The sequence below is a fragment of the Pocillopora damicornis genome, chromosome 3 (assembly GCF_964200805.1).
Source record: "Pocillopora damicornis chromosome 3, jaPocDami1.2, whole genome shotgun sequence".
Taxonomy (NCBI): Eukaryota; Metazoa; Cnidaria; class Anthozoa; order Scleractinia; family Pocilloporidae; genus Pocillopora; species Pocillopora damicornis.
Genome location: NC_142672.1, coordinates 20,248,592 through 20,263,727, shown reverse-complemented (window position 1 = coordinate 20,263,727; position 15,136 = coordinate 20,248,592). Strand labels below are relative to the sequence as shown.

Sequence of the window (15,136 nt, the reverse complement as noted above, 5' to 3'; positions counted from 1 at the left end):
TCACACCCCGACGCCAGGCTTCCCGGTCTGTCGCAAGGATCTCCCAGGTGTTGGGGATGATTTCAGTGAGTTGCAGGTCACGCTTGCAAACGTCCTTGAAGCGAAGGAGTGGTCGGCCCGTGCGTCGGACGCCCTCTCGCAGTACCCCATAAAGGATTTGTCTTGGCAAGCGACCGGGGTCCATACGGTGTACATGGCCAAGCCACCGTAAGCGTCTTTGGATGAGTAGTGTAGAGATGCTACGGCACGAACATTCATTATTCCATGATTTGATTGTTTATTATCATCATTGCACAGTTTACTGTGAAACTGTAACAGGAGAGGAGATTTTAAAGTCAAATGTGGCGAGCTTGTTGACATATAAGTTCCCGTGTACGACAACTTCGGCCTTTACAAACGACGACAGTAGGACGACATAGCAGAACATAAGAAAGGCAAACAGTTTCCCTTCTTTAAATATATCAGCTCTTTATATCTCAAGAATTCTTCGCCCATTCTTTCGGTTGTGGTAGATATTAGGGATGTGAATGTTTCGTGTTCAATGTCGTGAACTCTTCTTGAGTACTGGCGATTGCGGCTCTTGGTTCTTACAGGATATAACTGACCAAAACTGACCAATCAGTGTACACAAACCGGACTAAGTACATTCGACTGACAACAATCTTTCACTTGACCCTGATGATGACTTCCGCTCAGGTTGTCGAAACGTCAGTCACCACTACCGACAACAGTCCTTCTCAGGACTACACTCACCCAGACGATCAAACTACACTATTAGAAAGTAAATTCTAGTTCAAAACACCAACTTCGGAACACACTAACTTTGGATTACACTTTACAAGTTTTCTTTGATAATTTATATAGTGAGCTAAATTTAAACATTTATAAATGGGAATAGCATGTAGTGTTTAGCAGAAGTGAAAACAGAGATGTAACATAGGGGCAAGAGGGTGGAGTCCATGGGTGCACTTGATCCACACCCCTACCCCAATGTAATTGCAGAGGAAACGAATTTCAGTTTACGAAAATATAATATTCCTTCCTCCTAGCTGATTTCATTTTAGATCCCTGACATCACTGCTCGTATCTGCTGGTATTTTATACCAATGCACGATGTATTGGACGCGTTCCTCACACAAATAAGACAGACTCAAAACTTACAGCCATATCAGCTGAGTGTTGTTACTGAAATTTGTTGATGGTAATTTCTTCAACTGGTTGTTACTCAACATCCCACCAAAAGTAAAAGAAAGGGGTGTTGATTACATTGTGCTTGTCAACATGGCGCGGGCACTGTGTATGCTCTAAAATGTCGTATTTTGTTTTAATATGCTAGTAAAAGTCATATTGTCCAAGAACCGATGTTTTCTTTCTGGTTTTGTATGTAGAGACCTAGGGCAGCATTACTAATTATAATCTGGCCTTTTCTCCCTTCTGCCATTACTCATTGTTGTAATACAAAGGGCAAGATATTACTAACTGTTATTCATATAATCTTCATTATAAGACAGGCGACATTTATTGCGGTGGTGAATAGTTTTGTTTAAGTTGACATACACAGTGTGTTCACCTGCACCAGAACAATTGATAAGGTCATGTTCAAACTTATTTTGCTAATCAAAGTCTAGATGTTGTCTTTTTTCTGTTTGAAGTAACTTGTACAAAGGTTGAAAATCGAAAGAAACCCAGCATCTTAGTGTTGTGCTCAGGCTCTATTAGGCAGAATGTTCATGCTTTATAGCTAGTGATATATACTCCCTGTGGTTCTGTGGTTTTGATCTCTGAAGGGATGGATGGGGGAGGAATTTTATTACAAAGAGTCGTCCACAGTGGAATAAAGAGACAATATATGTTGAATGAAGCTAATTTTATGTTCTATTCTATAAAGTTGTCAGTCAGGAGCCCATTACTTTCGCTCCTGTGTCAGTGCAATATCCTAGGATGTATAACAAACAAAATCTTTGAAAAAAAGTTATTTCTAACTCACTTAAGGGTGTGTCTACGAGAGCACCAGGCGGTCGCGCTACATGCCATCTCACCGATTTCAATGAAAGTTTGCCAGTTTAAAGGGTCTACTCTAAAACTAAAACAGGCAACCTGGTTTCTGTTTTGGTTATTTCCGTGGGTAAATACACCACCTCTCCGGTTTTTCTTGGTTTTCTCCATGGAGGTCGCTTCAAAATAGGAAAAATGTATGAGCCTCTCAATGCGATGGTATTTAACCTATTACTCTGAAGGTTTGCATACATATTGTTACATTCTTAATAAATGTACGACTCAAGTATCAGTCAATTTAATTGAAGGCTTGAGTTCTTCTGCTCTTTCGCAGCTGACTAAGTGTGTAGTTGTGTTGAAGATGCGATATGGTCAACAAGGGGCCTTGTTACTTTGACTGAAGAAGCGAGCTCCCGACTTGCTTCCCAGTCTGGATTTACAAGTTCAATTCACCTTGCATGCGGACTAGGAGAGTTAGGATGCCTCTATTTTGCCGATTATACTTGCGTTCCCTTGTCGCAGGAATAAATGTCAGAGGTATTACATTCTGCAGTGGCTCTAGTTGATCCTCGATGTCGGGCAGTGTTCTTAAAAACAAGGTCTACCCATGTTTTAATCCGGAGGTGAAATGGCATAGCATGCTTCTGCCGCATGTCTAAGCGACAGAAGCATGCCGTCCGCTTCCTTAAATAATTTTTTCACACTTTCTTTCTTGTCCGGCTTTGCGATAATCCATCAGTCTTTGTCGTTTGGGAAGTAATTAAAGTCTGGACCAGGGTACTCAACATGTCCCACTATCTCGCCATTTCTGTAACAGAGCCTGTCTTACCTGCATCATCGGTGAACGATTTTTAAAGAAATTTAGAAAGATACTTGACTAGCCCTATAAGTATCTGAACTGCTGACACATCTGTTGGTCGCTCCATCTTGACTGCTGTGTCTGATTACCTTTGATCTACCTTTAATCTATTCTTCGTCATCATAAGTCCTATGAATGGCACTTCGTTTCATTTTAATTCGAACTTCTCCTTATCAGCTCGGTGACTTATGTTCCACGATAATAATAATAATAATAATAATAATAATAACAATGACATTATTTAAGGAGGTCAACACACAACAACAACAACAGTGATTCAACTGGTGAACTAGTGGCCCTCGATCCCAAAAATACCATAAATAGAATTATCAGAGGATTATAAAACTGGTCGACAGGCCTATAAGAATATAGGCTAAAAACTAGATAAAATAAAATATGCCGCTTGGGTCAGGTTAACTCGCATTCCAACTGAAAAGTTCTGCTTCACCATAGCTCGATAGGAAAATTCTGTGAAAGGCCTTTCTAAAAGAAGCAGCTGTTGTCGCCTCTTTCTTTAGGTTAATGGGTAGTTGGTTCCACAGTTTTGTCGCAGCGACGCTAAAGGTCCTCCTTGAAACGAGGGCAGGCGAGATTTAATTTACTATAACGACCAGTTCGTGTGTGTAGGTCTGCATTAAATTTGAGTAGATCGCACGTATAAGCAGGACAACTTCCTTGTAAACGCTTAAAGACTAAAGTACTCTTATTTAATTTAATTTCGTCATGTAAACGGAGCCGCGCTAATTTCTTAAAGAGTTTCATACTGTTAGACCTTGTGTCAGCTTCCAAGATAACTCGGGCAGCGCGTTTTTGAAGCATGAAGACTCTCATTATATTTTCCCTTGAACAGTTTGACCAAGCAGTTGATCCACACAACATTGGTTGTTTTATCATTGCGTTGTAATATGATATGCGCTGTTCAATTATCTTCCTAAACACTGCTATTATTTGGGATAGCTTCTAACACAGTTCTTCAACGTGAATATTAAAGCTTTGGTGTCAATCAATGGTAAGCACTAGGAGTCTCTGACCATCCACCCTATTTGAGTTCCCAAGATGAAGATTTAATGAACCATCGACGATCTTATTTGTAGGGCGTTTCCCTGTCAGGAAGAAACATTTCGTCTTGGCGGCGTTCGTGAGCATGTTTTTGGTAGCCGACCACTGCGAAAGGTCATCTAGGCCTTGTTGAAGGGCTGATGTGATGCCGAGAAGTCCATTTGTCACGTCGGGTGAGAAACCGAGAGTGGTATCGTCCGCAGAGATGTCGACGGTAGAACGCTGAACCGCCGAGGGTTGCGCTATTCTGACTGAGATTTGTTTATCGCTCGGAAATTTTGTTCCTTTTGCCTATTCCACATCTCTAGGACTTCATCGATCCTACCTTTCTCTACCTTGGATGCAAAGAGTAAACCAGAGTCCATATTGAGGGCTTCTGTCCCGATACATCTCGTGAAAGTCGTTACTCGATAGTCGTTCAGCTACGAGTGTAAATTGAGGGTAAATTCCATGTTTGAAGTTAATTTTTCTAATTCTTTTCTAGATCTTCACGAAGATCCAGCCTTGGAATAACTGGAACTTTATACGTAAATGTTTACTGCGTTGTTTGAGGCTTGGAACCGTTACGCTGCTGCTGCTATCTGCTTGCAACGTTATATTTGTCAAAACTCTGTCGCCATGTCTCGGGTCAAAGTCAGCTTAAATTCGGCTAAAACACATGTTAAAAGCTATTATATGTCTTGCTGAGAATTTGCCGTGCAACCATGTAGCGTAAGCGGCCCGAAATGTCCGAAAAGACGAGGTAAAATGAATTTTGAACAGGTTTGATGGCCTACCAGCTCAAAAGCACATGGTTCTACAAGGTCACGATAACTCGTAACACAATGCTACCATAACAAGACTCCCTTATAATTTGGGAAGGAAAAATCCTGGAAGGCGCAAGATTTTACAATGTTTTTCGTGAAAGTGTATGACAAAAATCCTTTGCGAATTTTTCTTTAATTGAAAATTAAAACCATTTGACTTTGTAATGTTGTTCCATTGATGGTCTTCTGTTTATCTTCCCTCGTAACTAACGAACTCTTCCTTGTCAACAGATTCAAAATCAAGCGCGATTGAACGAGACAACGGTACGCCCTTCCCTTTGGGTGACAAAAATAGGTCTCTAGAGGCCATCATCCCCTTTCCTTTTGTATCTCGATGCCTCAAAGGAAAATAAGGCTGAAAAATGCTTGAATGGATCATTATATATTAATTATTTATGATTAATCTGATTCTAACAGGGTAAATAATCACCAAGTGATTAAAAACTATATTTTTTCTGCATGTAATATGACTTACAAGCTTAGCTTTTTATATTTGGGGTTGAAGGGTCTATTAAGACTGATGTCTCAAACAATACTACAAATCTGTGACTTAAGCGACAGAGTCTAATTATTGTAATGCCGTAAATGCTACTAAGCCACTAACTATCCCTGAAATTATCTGTTTATGTCCTTATGTCTTCCTTTTTAAAAGTCAGATGGATAGAAACTGAAAGAATAGTATCTACCTTTTATTTACAGACATTTCAGTTTGATATTGGGGACATATGGAACAGCTTTATAAGAGGTTAGTTGACAAACTATGCGGGTCTAATAATGGAAGTTAAACAGCACATGTTCAACGTGGAAACTCATCGCGTCGGCTTAAACCTAAATAACCTAGAATTTTAATTCCTATTAATAGTAACTACATACCAATTGCGAAAGAATGAATGAATCATACTAGACAAACTGTATACTTCGGTAAACACCATAAGTGCCACTAGCATGTACTTCTGACTTTCATATCACAAAGATACAGCAATAGGTTAATTGAGGAGTGTCTCATTGACCTGACCCTGTTTCGATTTGTTGCATGGAGTTTAGAGATTGACGCTATGTGATGTTGCTTCATTGTAAAAATTTCTTTCTCTGGTTTAATGGATTTGCTTTTCAACGAGCTATACCAGTGTTTAACCAAGGAAGCTTATCATGGGAAAACTTACATTTGACAAGGAGATTATACAAAAAAAAAACTACGAATGGTGAGGAAATTCTAGTTCAAAACACTAACTTCGAAATACCCTTCACAAGTTTTCTTGGATAATTTAAGATGTCAGTAGGATAAAAATTAGGAAGAATTTTCTTTTAACTTTTGACTTACAGCTCTCTTAGGTTGATATTGTAAAAGAATACTGGCAAGTCCTTCAAATGGTTGTTGTCCAAATACCTATCAACAAATGAATCAAGTAAGTACTTTTAAGTGGCTAGAAATGTTTTGGTTAAGAACCAAGGTTACTGAAAGAGCAATGAATTTATATTTTCGGGCGAATTTGTCAACTCTGGGAACAAGTTTTGCTCATCTTCTCTGGATATCTTTTAAAATATCCATCCATTAACCATTGTCCAATCCCCTTTTTCAGCTAAAAGGATATCAATGTCGTTAAGGATTTACTAACATAATGTTCGTGCTTTTATTTATCATTATGACCTCGACATGTTTGTAACTGGAATAAAATTATATCGAAAGATAACGTGCTTCGTTTTGTGAATCAGAGGTGGAAAAATTATTCACTATAAAATGAATGCCTTTGATCGTGTTTGGCTAGACCATTATCACGTGACGAAAAAATTTTGAGCAAAAAGCATGTCAGAGAGAGATGAAAGTTACTAGCACTCGCAGTAAGTTTTCACCCTAGAAAACGACCGTCTAATATCGTTGTCATGTTCCCGAATAGTTAAAAAATTACATCACAATCGTTAACATATTTATCAGTGAGAGTTAGAGTCAACTAAAAATGCCCTGTTTAACACTAGTAACACACACGATTTCTTGTCATCAATTCTAGTAAGTTTTTCTAAGTTCTTTTGTCAAAAGTTACTGACTTTGACCAACTAATGATTATCTTTTGTCCGCAATTTAAGATATATGTCTACTGTTAGCTTAAAATAGAATTCATCCCATAAGACTTTATGCTGCAGGGCTAAATCCGGCATTCAAAGCTGATGCTTTTAACTAATCGTCTTTTCGTGCGTGTACTGATAAAATACATGTGACTTGTGGGATATTCCATGTTTTCATGAAAAAAGTTCAAGTAACTTGTAAGCTTCCTGATATGAGGGTATAACTGAAATGTGCGTGCAAACAAATTAACATTCTCTAAAAACCGACATTTTCTCTTTGTTTTAACAAAGAAAGACTTTAAGTAGACAAAGTAGGGCAGCCAGCTATTTTGTCGCAAGATTTGGGCTTGTAAACGGTGTACAAAACTGATTATCACAACCTCTGACTTAAAGGAATCATGGTTCTGTGGAACATTTTTCAATTGCTGATTAGTTCTGATGATATTCTCGCTGAAGTGGTATGGATTTAATGCGTTCTTTACTTAATAAGGCAGGCTCCAAACTTACAAATACGTCAGCTTCATGTTGTTTTCAAAAATGCCCGCTGACAATTTTTCCAACTTGTTGTGTCTTAAAAATCTACCAAATATAATTCAGAGTGGTGTTATCAACATTGTTTTCGTGAACAAAGTTCAAGAAATTTCTATGATCAGAAATATTCTTCAGTGGCGCTTAGCAAGATATATACTCATCGTTTGTCAAAGCTGAGTCATGTCATTAGATAACTTGATAGATTAACTTTATATAAATACGCTACCCTACCATTAACATTATAAAAAGCTGGTTTCCAGTAGGGGCGTGAACCAACTATAAAAGCTAATAACTATTTAAGTTATTATATATATATATATATATATATATATATATATAAGTTTCAGAACTATGTATTTCATTTGGAAAGGAATTTCAGATCTTAGCACCATGATAGCTCAAACTCTTCTTTAGAAATCCAGTCTTTGGCAACGGAATGGCCATGTTATTATCAGCGTTCCTTAAATGATAATTGTTGTCCGAGCACGAGTCCCTGAAAATATTCGAAAGCCTCGCAGGTGCCAAGTCCTGGAGAACCTTAAACATCTTTCCAGCCTTAATATGAATTCTTCGTTCGCTTAGTAAACTCCAGCCAAGATGATGTAGGACTAATTCAGACTTTCCAACCTCGCTTTTGTAACGCATAATTACACTAGCACATCTGTAATGGTGTTTCTGCAGCCTAAACCTCACAACAATAATCAAAATGAGGCTTAATTAGTGCATTATAAACTGAAACAGTACATCTCCTGCTGAGCCGTTTTTAAGCACTAATTCCTGCTGTAATATTTTCAGTTATTTCTTTAGCATGCTTGCTCCACATAAGAGATTCATCAATGTCAACTCCAAGTATTTTGGTGTATTTGACTCTTTTGATGGGATCTCTTCCAATGCAAACGTTTGGTTCAAAGGAAAGCTTAGCCAATGTTTGACGTGAATCGATGAGCATATATTCTGTCTTCGCAACGTTATGGCTGAGCTTATTTGCTTGTACCCATAATTTAATGTTACCTAAGTCTTCGTTAAACCCCAGTTCGATTTCGTCAATACTTTTCGCGTTGGCTGTTTCGCTGATATCGTCGGCAAACATTCGAAGTGTAGTGTGTTTGAAGCATTTGACAAATCATTAATTTACGCCAAAATTAAAAGTGGACCGAGAGTTGAACCCCGAGGGATTCCACAAGTATTGCTCTTAGATCAGATTGGCCCTACACTCTACAATAAATGTTTTTCTTGTAAGCTGATTATTTCATTTAATCTCTGTTTTCACTTTTCATTTTCGGTGCCTCTGTCTGATCAGAACTATGAATGTTTACCGTAAAAAAATTAGCTTGCTCTGATATGCTGGTATCTTGCCCAATGCGAGATGGATTTATGGCATTCTTTACAAAAAGAAAAAAGGGTCCTAACTTACAGAATGGACAGATTGATATTGTTACTGAACATGCCTGATGGTAATTCCTTCAACAGATTGTTGTTCATTTCCCTGCCAAAAAGTGATAGAGGGTGGTGTTCATTACGATTTATTCGATAATAACATTAAATGAAAGGGTTTATCCGTTAATGCAGTATTTCCTTGCATGCTTTGTTATGGGGGCTCAAAAAAACCTACGTAATCCTTCATTTTCTATCAGCCATGAATCTAACCTATTTTGTGCTTAACCAGAACTGCAAGTGAGCATGTTCCATTTTCACGTCGAGTGTTTTTATTTTTGGAGACTGTGCCTTAATTCTTAGATTGAGGAGCTCTACATAAACTGAGAGCCTAAAAGAGGGGGGTGTTGGGTAAATAACAGGGCAGGGAGGGGGAATTTTTCATTTCTTGTGGAAAAGCTAATCCCAGAAATTTGTTTCCTCTCCCGAGATCAGTGACACCAAAGCATCACCAGTGATGCAGTTGAGTGTAGTTTCATTGTCCGGGTGAGAGTAGTCCTACGAAGGATTGTTTTCGGAACCATTGTCCAACGTTTCGATAAGTCCGGCGGAGGTCATCAAATGGGTCGATGGAAGAATTTTTGTCAGTCTATAACAGTCCTTCTCAGGACTACTCTCACCCGGACGATCGGGCTACACGTCACACGTCAGTCAGTGATTACTGACACAGTGACTGAAGTAATGAATTAGGTACGTTTGGAATGTTTATATAGAGGTTGGAGTGAACTTGTCATGATTTTGGGAGTAAGAAAGGCTCGAATTGCAACCGAAAATTACTCGGAGAAAGGTTCTTTAGGTCACTGCCACTCACATTCCTATCAAGAATCATTACGAACGTGTTAAATATGGATTTTTATATTCACTTTCAGATCGATAAAATTGAGTTTTGGCTTACAGGAATTCCAGCTTGGTATAATTACTGAAGATACCATGGGGCAAGTCCCTCAGTTTGTTGCTGGTTAAGTTTCTATCAAGATATCGTTAGAAATGTGTAAAGTATACGCTGAATACAACCGTTACTTCACGATAAAAATGACACCTGAACATTTAGTCTTTTCATTATCAAAACTACAAGGAAATATATAAAGAAGGTAACGAATAGATAACCAATAAGTCGCTGACCCAATAGTTCCATGAAACCTTAACGTAAATTATTTTATTGCCTTTTATTGCACTTGAAAATTAAAGGAAGATTGACGATGAACATAGCATGATAATGTTGATGAGCACGCGTTGTCTGACCCGTATCTTGAATCATAGGTTAAGCTCGCCAGCCTAATGACCCCTTAACGCCAGATCTTTTTCTGAAGCATTCAGAGACTGAAAGTAACGATACTCCTCTTGGAAGGAACGATAGCCCGTTGAGAGGAACTTCATCGGTAGTTTCCGTCGTGAATGTAGTTTTCGTTGTATCTAGTTTTAACCACTGGCTGGAGAGCATAACTTCTTTCCTAACAACACAACACAATAAACTGGCCTGGGCTTAAATCCAGACCTGTCAATCTAGAGTCAAACACCCACATCAGTTGGCCACTGAGCTTTGCAATGGTAAGAGCAGCACTAGCAATTAACTCATCCAGTGCTCCTTATGATTGGCGTTCTTTTACTTCCTTTGGTATTGAGTAATGGTTTATGGTTTAAATTTCGCTGTCGTAGAATTTATTCCTTATCTGCATTCGTCATCTAAATAATGTTGTGTATTCCAGATATCGAGATAGTTACATTAATTTCTAGTCAATTATTACACTAGTGAAAAAGTAACCCAAAGTAAATTCGTCGCAACGTCGGCAGCCGAACTAAACTGGATTGATAAGTTTTATATGTTTTTCACTTTTATGTCAGTGAGGTATTATGGAACGTTTTCAGCTTCGTGTGCTGCAACTTTGTTCAAAATCGAGAGTCGTAACTTAAGTTTAGTGTAGATTCTTCTCTAGCGTGGCTTGACAACTAATTGTACTCTTTTTGAAACTGCACGCGAAATTTGTGGCCACGGAATAAAAACCCCACGTCTTATAGAAATGAATACAATTCAAGCTAAAATGACAAACAATATGTGATATAAAGGAACAACAAACGACACGACGGAAAGCGGAGCATAAAACACTTAAAAAAGAAAAGACCAAGATTGATACTGCAATTACAAAACTGCTACGGCCAAAAAAACCAAAAGGAAAAGGACGAGCGAAAACGGCGGTATATTACTGAACTGCGCTTAGCACGAAAAACAAGAAAACAGACATATTACTGCCATATGTACATCGATATATATTATGGGAAGTAGCAATAAGGGGGCTATAAGGTGGCAATAAAATGACAAAAAAGGCGCTACTGAAACAATAAGTATAAACGTTCGCTAGTTACGGGGTGAAAAAATGTCGCACTAAGTACTTACATACCAGCCCCCAAGAGCGGAGTGCACGCGAGGCACTTATATTTTAATTGAATTAGTTCTGAGTATCTCTTTCAAAGGTCCTCGATTAAATGCAGTCATGAGATACGCAAAAGTCATTCCGGCGGGAAAGCTCAAGCTTCCAAAAGCAGGCAAAGTTTATCAATCGGTCTCTCCACAACAGCTCTCGTTACTTTCACCTTGGCACGTCGAACTAAATCTTTCCTGTCGAAGAGAACTTCGACAGCCCTACCAAGACGCCGTGTGTTGCGAGGTGAATTTTCTACGTTGATAAGGAAAATATCTCCAAAGGCTAAATTTTTGCAAGGCGATGTCCATTCTTGTCTGCTATGAAGCAGCGGCAGATATTCTTTGGATCGTCGTTTTCAAAAAATTGTCGGTAAGATATTGCACTTGCTCCACCTGCGTCGCGACAAAGAATCCTTCTTTTGGAACGTGCAAATACAGCTTTCCCAAACGCCTCTGTAATTTGACCCATATGAGAGGGTTAAATATCAACGCACTTAAAGGGTGATCGGTCATGATTCAGACAATCAACAAGGAGGTCAGCCATTTTCTGTTCACAGACTGGGCCTTGGCGGTGCCGACAGTCAACATATTTGGAGAGTACTCTTGCTACAACGGAACTGGCATTCATGATCAAAAACTTATTCTATCTAGGATAGTAACGAGTGACGTAGGGTCCTGAGGCCAGTCTCCTTCCGGCCTCTATAGGAACTCCAATCCATTAACCATCTTTGGCAAGTCGTCAAGGCTTCGGCGGTTGTCCTCTTGACGCATAATCACCAGGGGTCGCTGCACCTTAACGCAACCGATGAGGAGTTGAACCATCTCGTATCGTTGCGATTCGGTTGGGAACGAACGTGTGAAAACGCGTACTCTCTTTCTTCACTTAACGAAGAACCGGCCTTCTGTCTGTCTTAAATACGGAATTAACATTCAGTTAACTCTGTCTTGATCATCTTGTCCTGGCGTACAAAAACAATTTGCCAAAAAGGAAAGAACAGCGAGAAATGATGAAGTTGACTATATTTGACTTGACTAAAATCCGCTGGCTTCAAAAATCGACTTACAATAAAAATTGAGAACTTTAAAAGATCCGCCAACCAACTCCCCCAACGTGAACTGTACTCATCTAAGATCTCATCATCCCACCCTAACTTGATGCGACACAGGTCTTAAAGAATTTCTTTTGCAGTAAGAACAAAGAAAGCGTGGAAACCTAAGGGATCAAAGATACTACCGGTCACGGACAGGATACCTCCGCGCGTTAGAGGACGGAAGTTACAGAATTTGAAGCGAAACGAGTCGGAAACCATGCACTCCAAAACCTTGCTGAACAGGCTATTCGTCCTTGCGTGCGTCAATGTTCTTGATGTCTTTTGATCGCTCCAACTCAGGAAAGGTTTCAAGGACGTTACAGCTGCTGCTGATCCATTTAATTATCTTAAAACCACCACGTGAAAGTAGGACTCGTAAACTGTCAACGTGTTGAATAGCGTCTGCTTCGGAAGGGAGGGACTTTAAATAATCGTCAACATAGAAATTAATTTTAAGAGTGTTAATGACGCTTGGGGGAAAGCTGTGCTGATTATCTTCTGTTGTCTTACGGCGTGCGAAATTCGTGGGAGCCGGTAACGAAACAGCTCCGAAGAGGTGTACGCCAATTTGGAATTCTTACAGTTCACGCGCCAAATCGCCGTCTTCCCACCAAAGAAACCATAGAAAGGAAATGTCGCAATCTGGAACTATGATTGGGTAGAACATTGATTCTATGTCTGCCATCACTGCTACCCTGTCTGCGCGAAATCTTGCAAGAACTCCCACAAGTCAGTTAGAGGCTGGACCCTTGTATATCATGTCGTTGAGAGACTTGCTCAAGAATTTGGCTAAGCAAAGACGATGAAATTTTCTCCGGTTTTTGGTGATGATATACTCCATGATGGTTATGTACCAAGCTCTGCCTTGTTCGAGGTTATTCTGACCAGGGTGAACTTTACATGCTTAATCCTAAGACACAGTGTCTTCCAAAAGGCTTTGTAACCTTCCAACAATCTGGGCTCTCTCTCCAGTTTCCTTTTCAACCAGTTTTGCGCGCTGCATAGCCTAAGAAATGTTGTTTGGTACAGGAGACTGACGACTTTTAATGGTAAAGTGATTCGATAGTGTCCATTTCTCAACTCTAATATTTCTTGCTGTTTTATGGTTCAAATTTCGCTGTCGTAGAATTTATTCCTTATCTGTATTCGTCATATAAATAATGTCGTGTATTCCAGACATCGAGATTGCATAAAAAAAACGTTCGTCCTAAGGCATCTCTCTATGAGATAGTAGTAGTAAGAAGGTTTATTAAAAGTATTCAAAAATAGCACCCAAGTGGTGAAATACATGTGAATTTACAAGCATACTTCAAATATTTAAAAAATACGAAAATCTTACATTTGACTTCAAAATTAAGAGTCTAAAGGGACTGGGAATTACAAGAGTCAGTAGTTATATACCAATGAAAAAACGCTTAGGTTTGCTTGACTACAAGGACTGGGCGTTAGACGCCATTGTTGGAAAGAAAGATTTTTTAAATCTTTCGGTCCGGCATTTAAAAAGTGATACATGGTTTTTGTTGCGCAACTCATAAACGTGGCAATCGGCGCGCTTTGGTGGAATAAGGTGGTACAGCCGTGACCCAGGCACACAGATACCGTCCCAAACTTTCTTGCAGAGTTCGTCTCTTCTCACATTTAAGCGAGTGGAGTTTGCAGCCACAATGGCGTCTTTGTAGCTCAGCGCCGGAAATAATATACGCAGAGCTCTTTTCTGAACTCTTTCGATCATGTCCTTGAGGTAAATTGGTAGGCTAGTAGACCAAGTGACGCAGGCGTATTCGAGGACCGATCGTACCAAGGCATGAAATATGTTAATAATAGGAAGACCCCTTGCAGATAAGGCCACCGACCAATGTCCTCTTGAATCGTCAACGATAGAATCTGTGAAGTCCTGATTGTAGAAGTCCTCTACCATCCGTTTGAGCTGAAGATCGGCTTTAGCGAAGAAGCCTGATGTCTGCGAATCATGACAACCTAAGGGTCCGTTAACCGCTCAGTAAATACGTGTTCTTGAAGCGTACGGACCTCCGTGTTGACTGTGCTTAATCTCAAGTGGATCAAGGACTTAGGGAACATCACAGGCAATCAGGAGAGCGACTTTGGCATGGAAATGAGATAGGAAGACCCCTTGCAGGTAAGGTCACCGACCAATGTCCTCTTGAATCGAAATGTTACTGCTGCATACGAGGATCTCTGGCCTGGTGTACAACATTGAGAGGCTGATCCAATCGTTTTCTTCCAAGGCGGATAAAAGAATATCACGAACAAGGTAGCTTTCCGTCGCACTGTTTTTCTTCTCCAGGGTCGATGGGGATATCTTTACCTGCTAACCGTTGACTTCTAGTTGCTTCATCAATGACTTGGTACAGAAACTTGAATTGCTACCACTGTCCAGAAAGGCGTGGGTGATTTCGCTCCTATCAATATCTCTTGCCTCACTTTGACTGGTATCACAGCCATGACTGTCCTGCCACTTTCGTGTAAGGTCTGACGTTTGGCATCCGCGCTATGTTTACCATGCTGCTACGAACTTGAGCGTCAACGTTATCGTCTGTGCCAACACCGACGTCTGTTGTATGTTTCTCACCGGGACTGGTGTGTAAAATTGAGCGGTGCTTTCTTGAACAGTTTGCAATTTCGCAGGTCTTTCTCCGAGGACACAACCTAGAAATATGCTGATTGGAGAGGCACCCGAAGTACAGTTTGTTGGACGCCAGAAACTGAATTATTTCTTGATACGGTTTCCATCGCAATGGCAGACAATCTTCAAGGGCATTGTTACTGTTACAATAGAGACACCGACGTTTTTTTCGAGAGGAAATGGGATTAATACCGGGTACTTGTACCTCGTGAGACTGCCAACTCGGTTCTCGATAAC

At 39.8% G+C, this 15,136-nt stretch overlaps 1 protein-coding gene across 1 annotated transcript in view; it reads right to left on the bottom strand.

The window, feature by feature from the left end:
* LOC149048750 (uncharacterized) overlaps positions 1 to 15,136 on the bottom strand; it is a 35,391-nt gene continuing 20,255 nt past the window's right edge. Inside the window, exon 4 of the mRNA XM_089199539.1 lies at positions 1 to 309. Coding sequence (XP_089055665.1) covers positions 1 to 309 — 309 coding nt within the window. The remainder of the gene's footprint in view (positions 310 to 15,136) is intronic.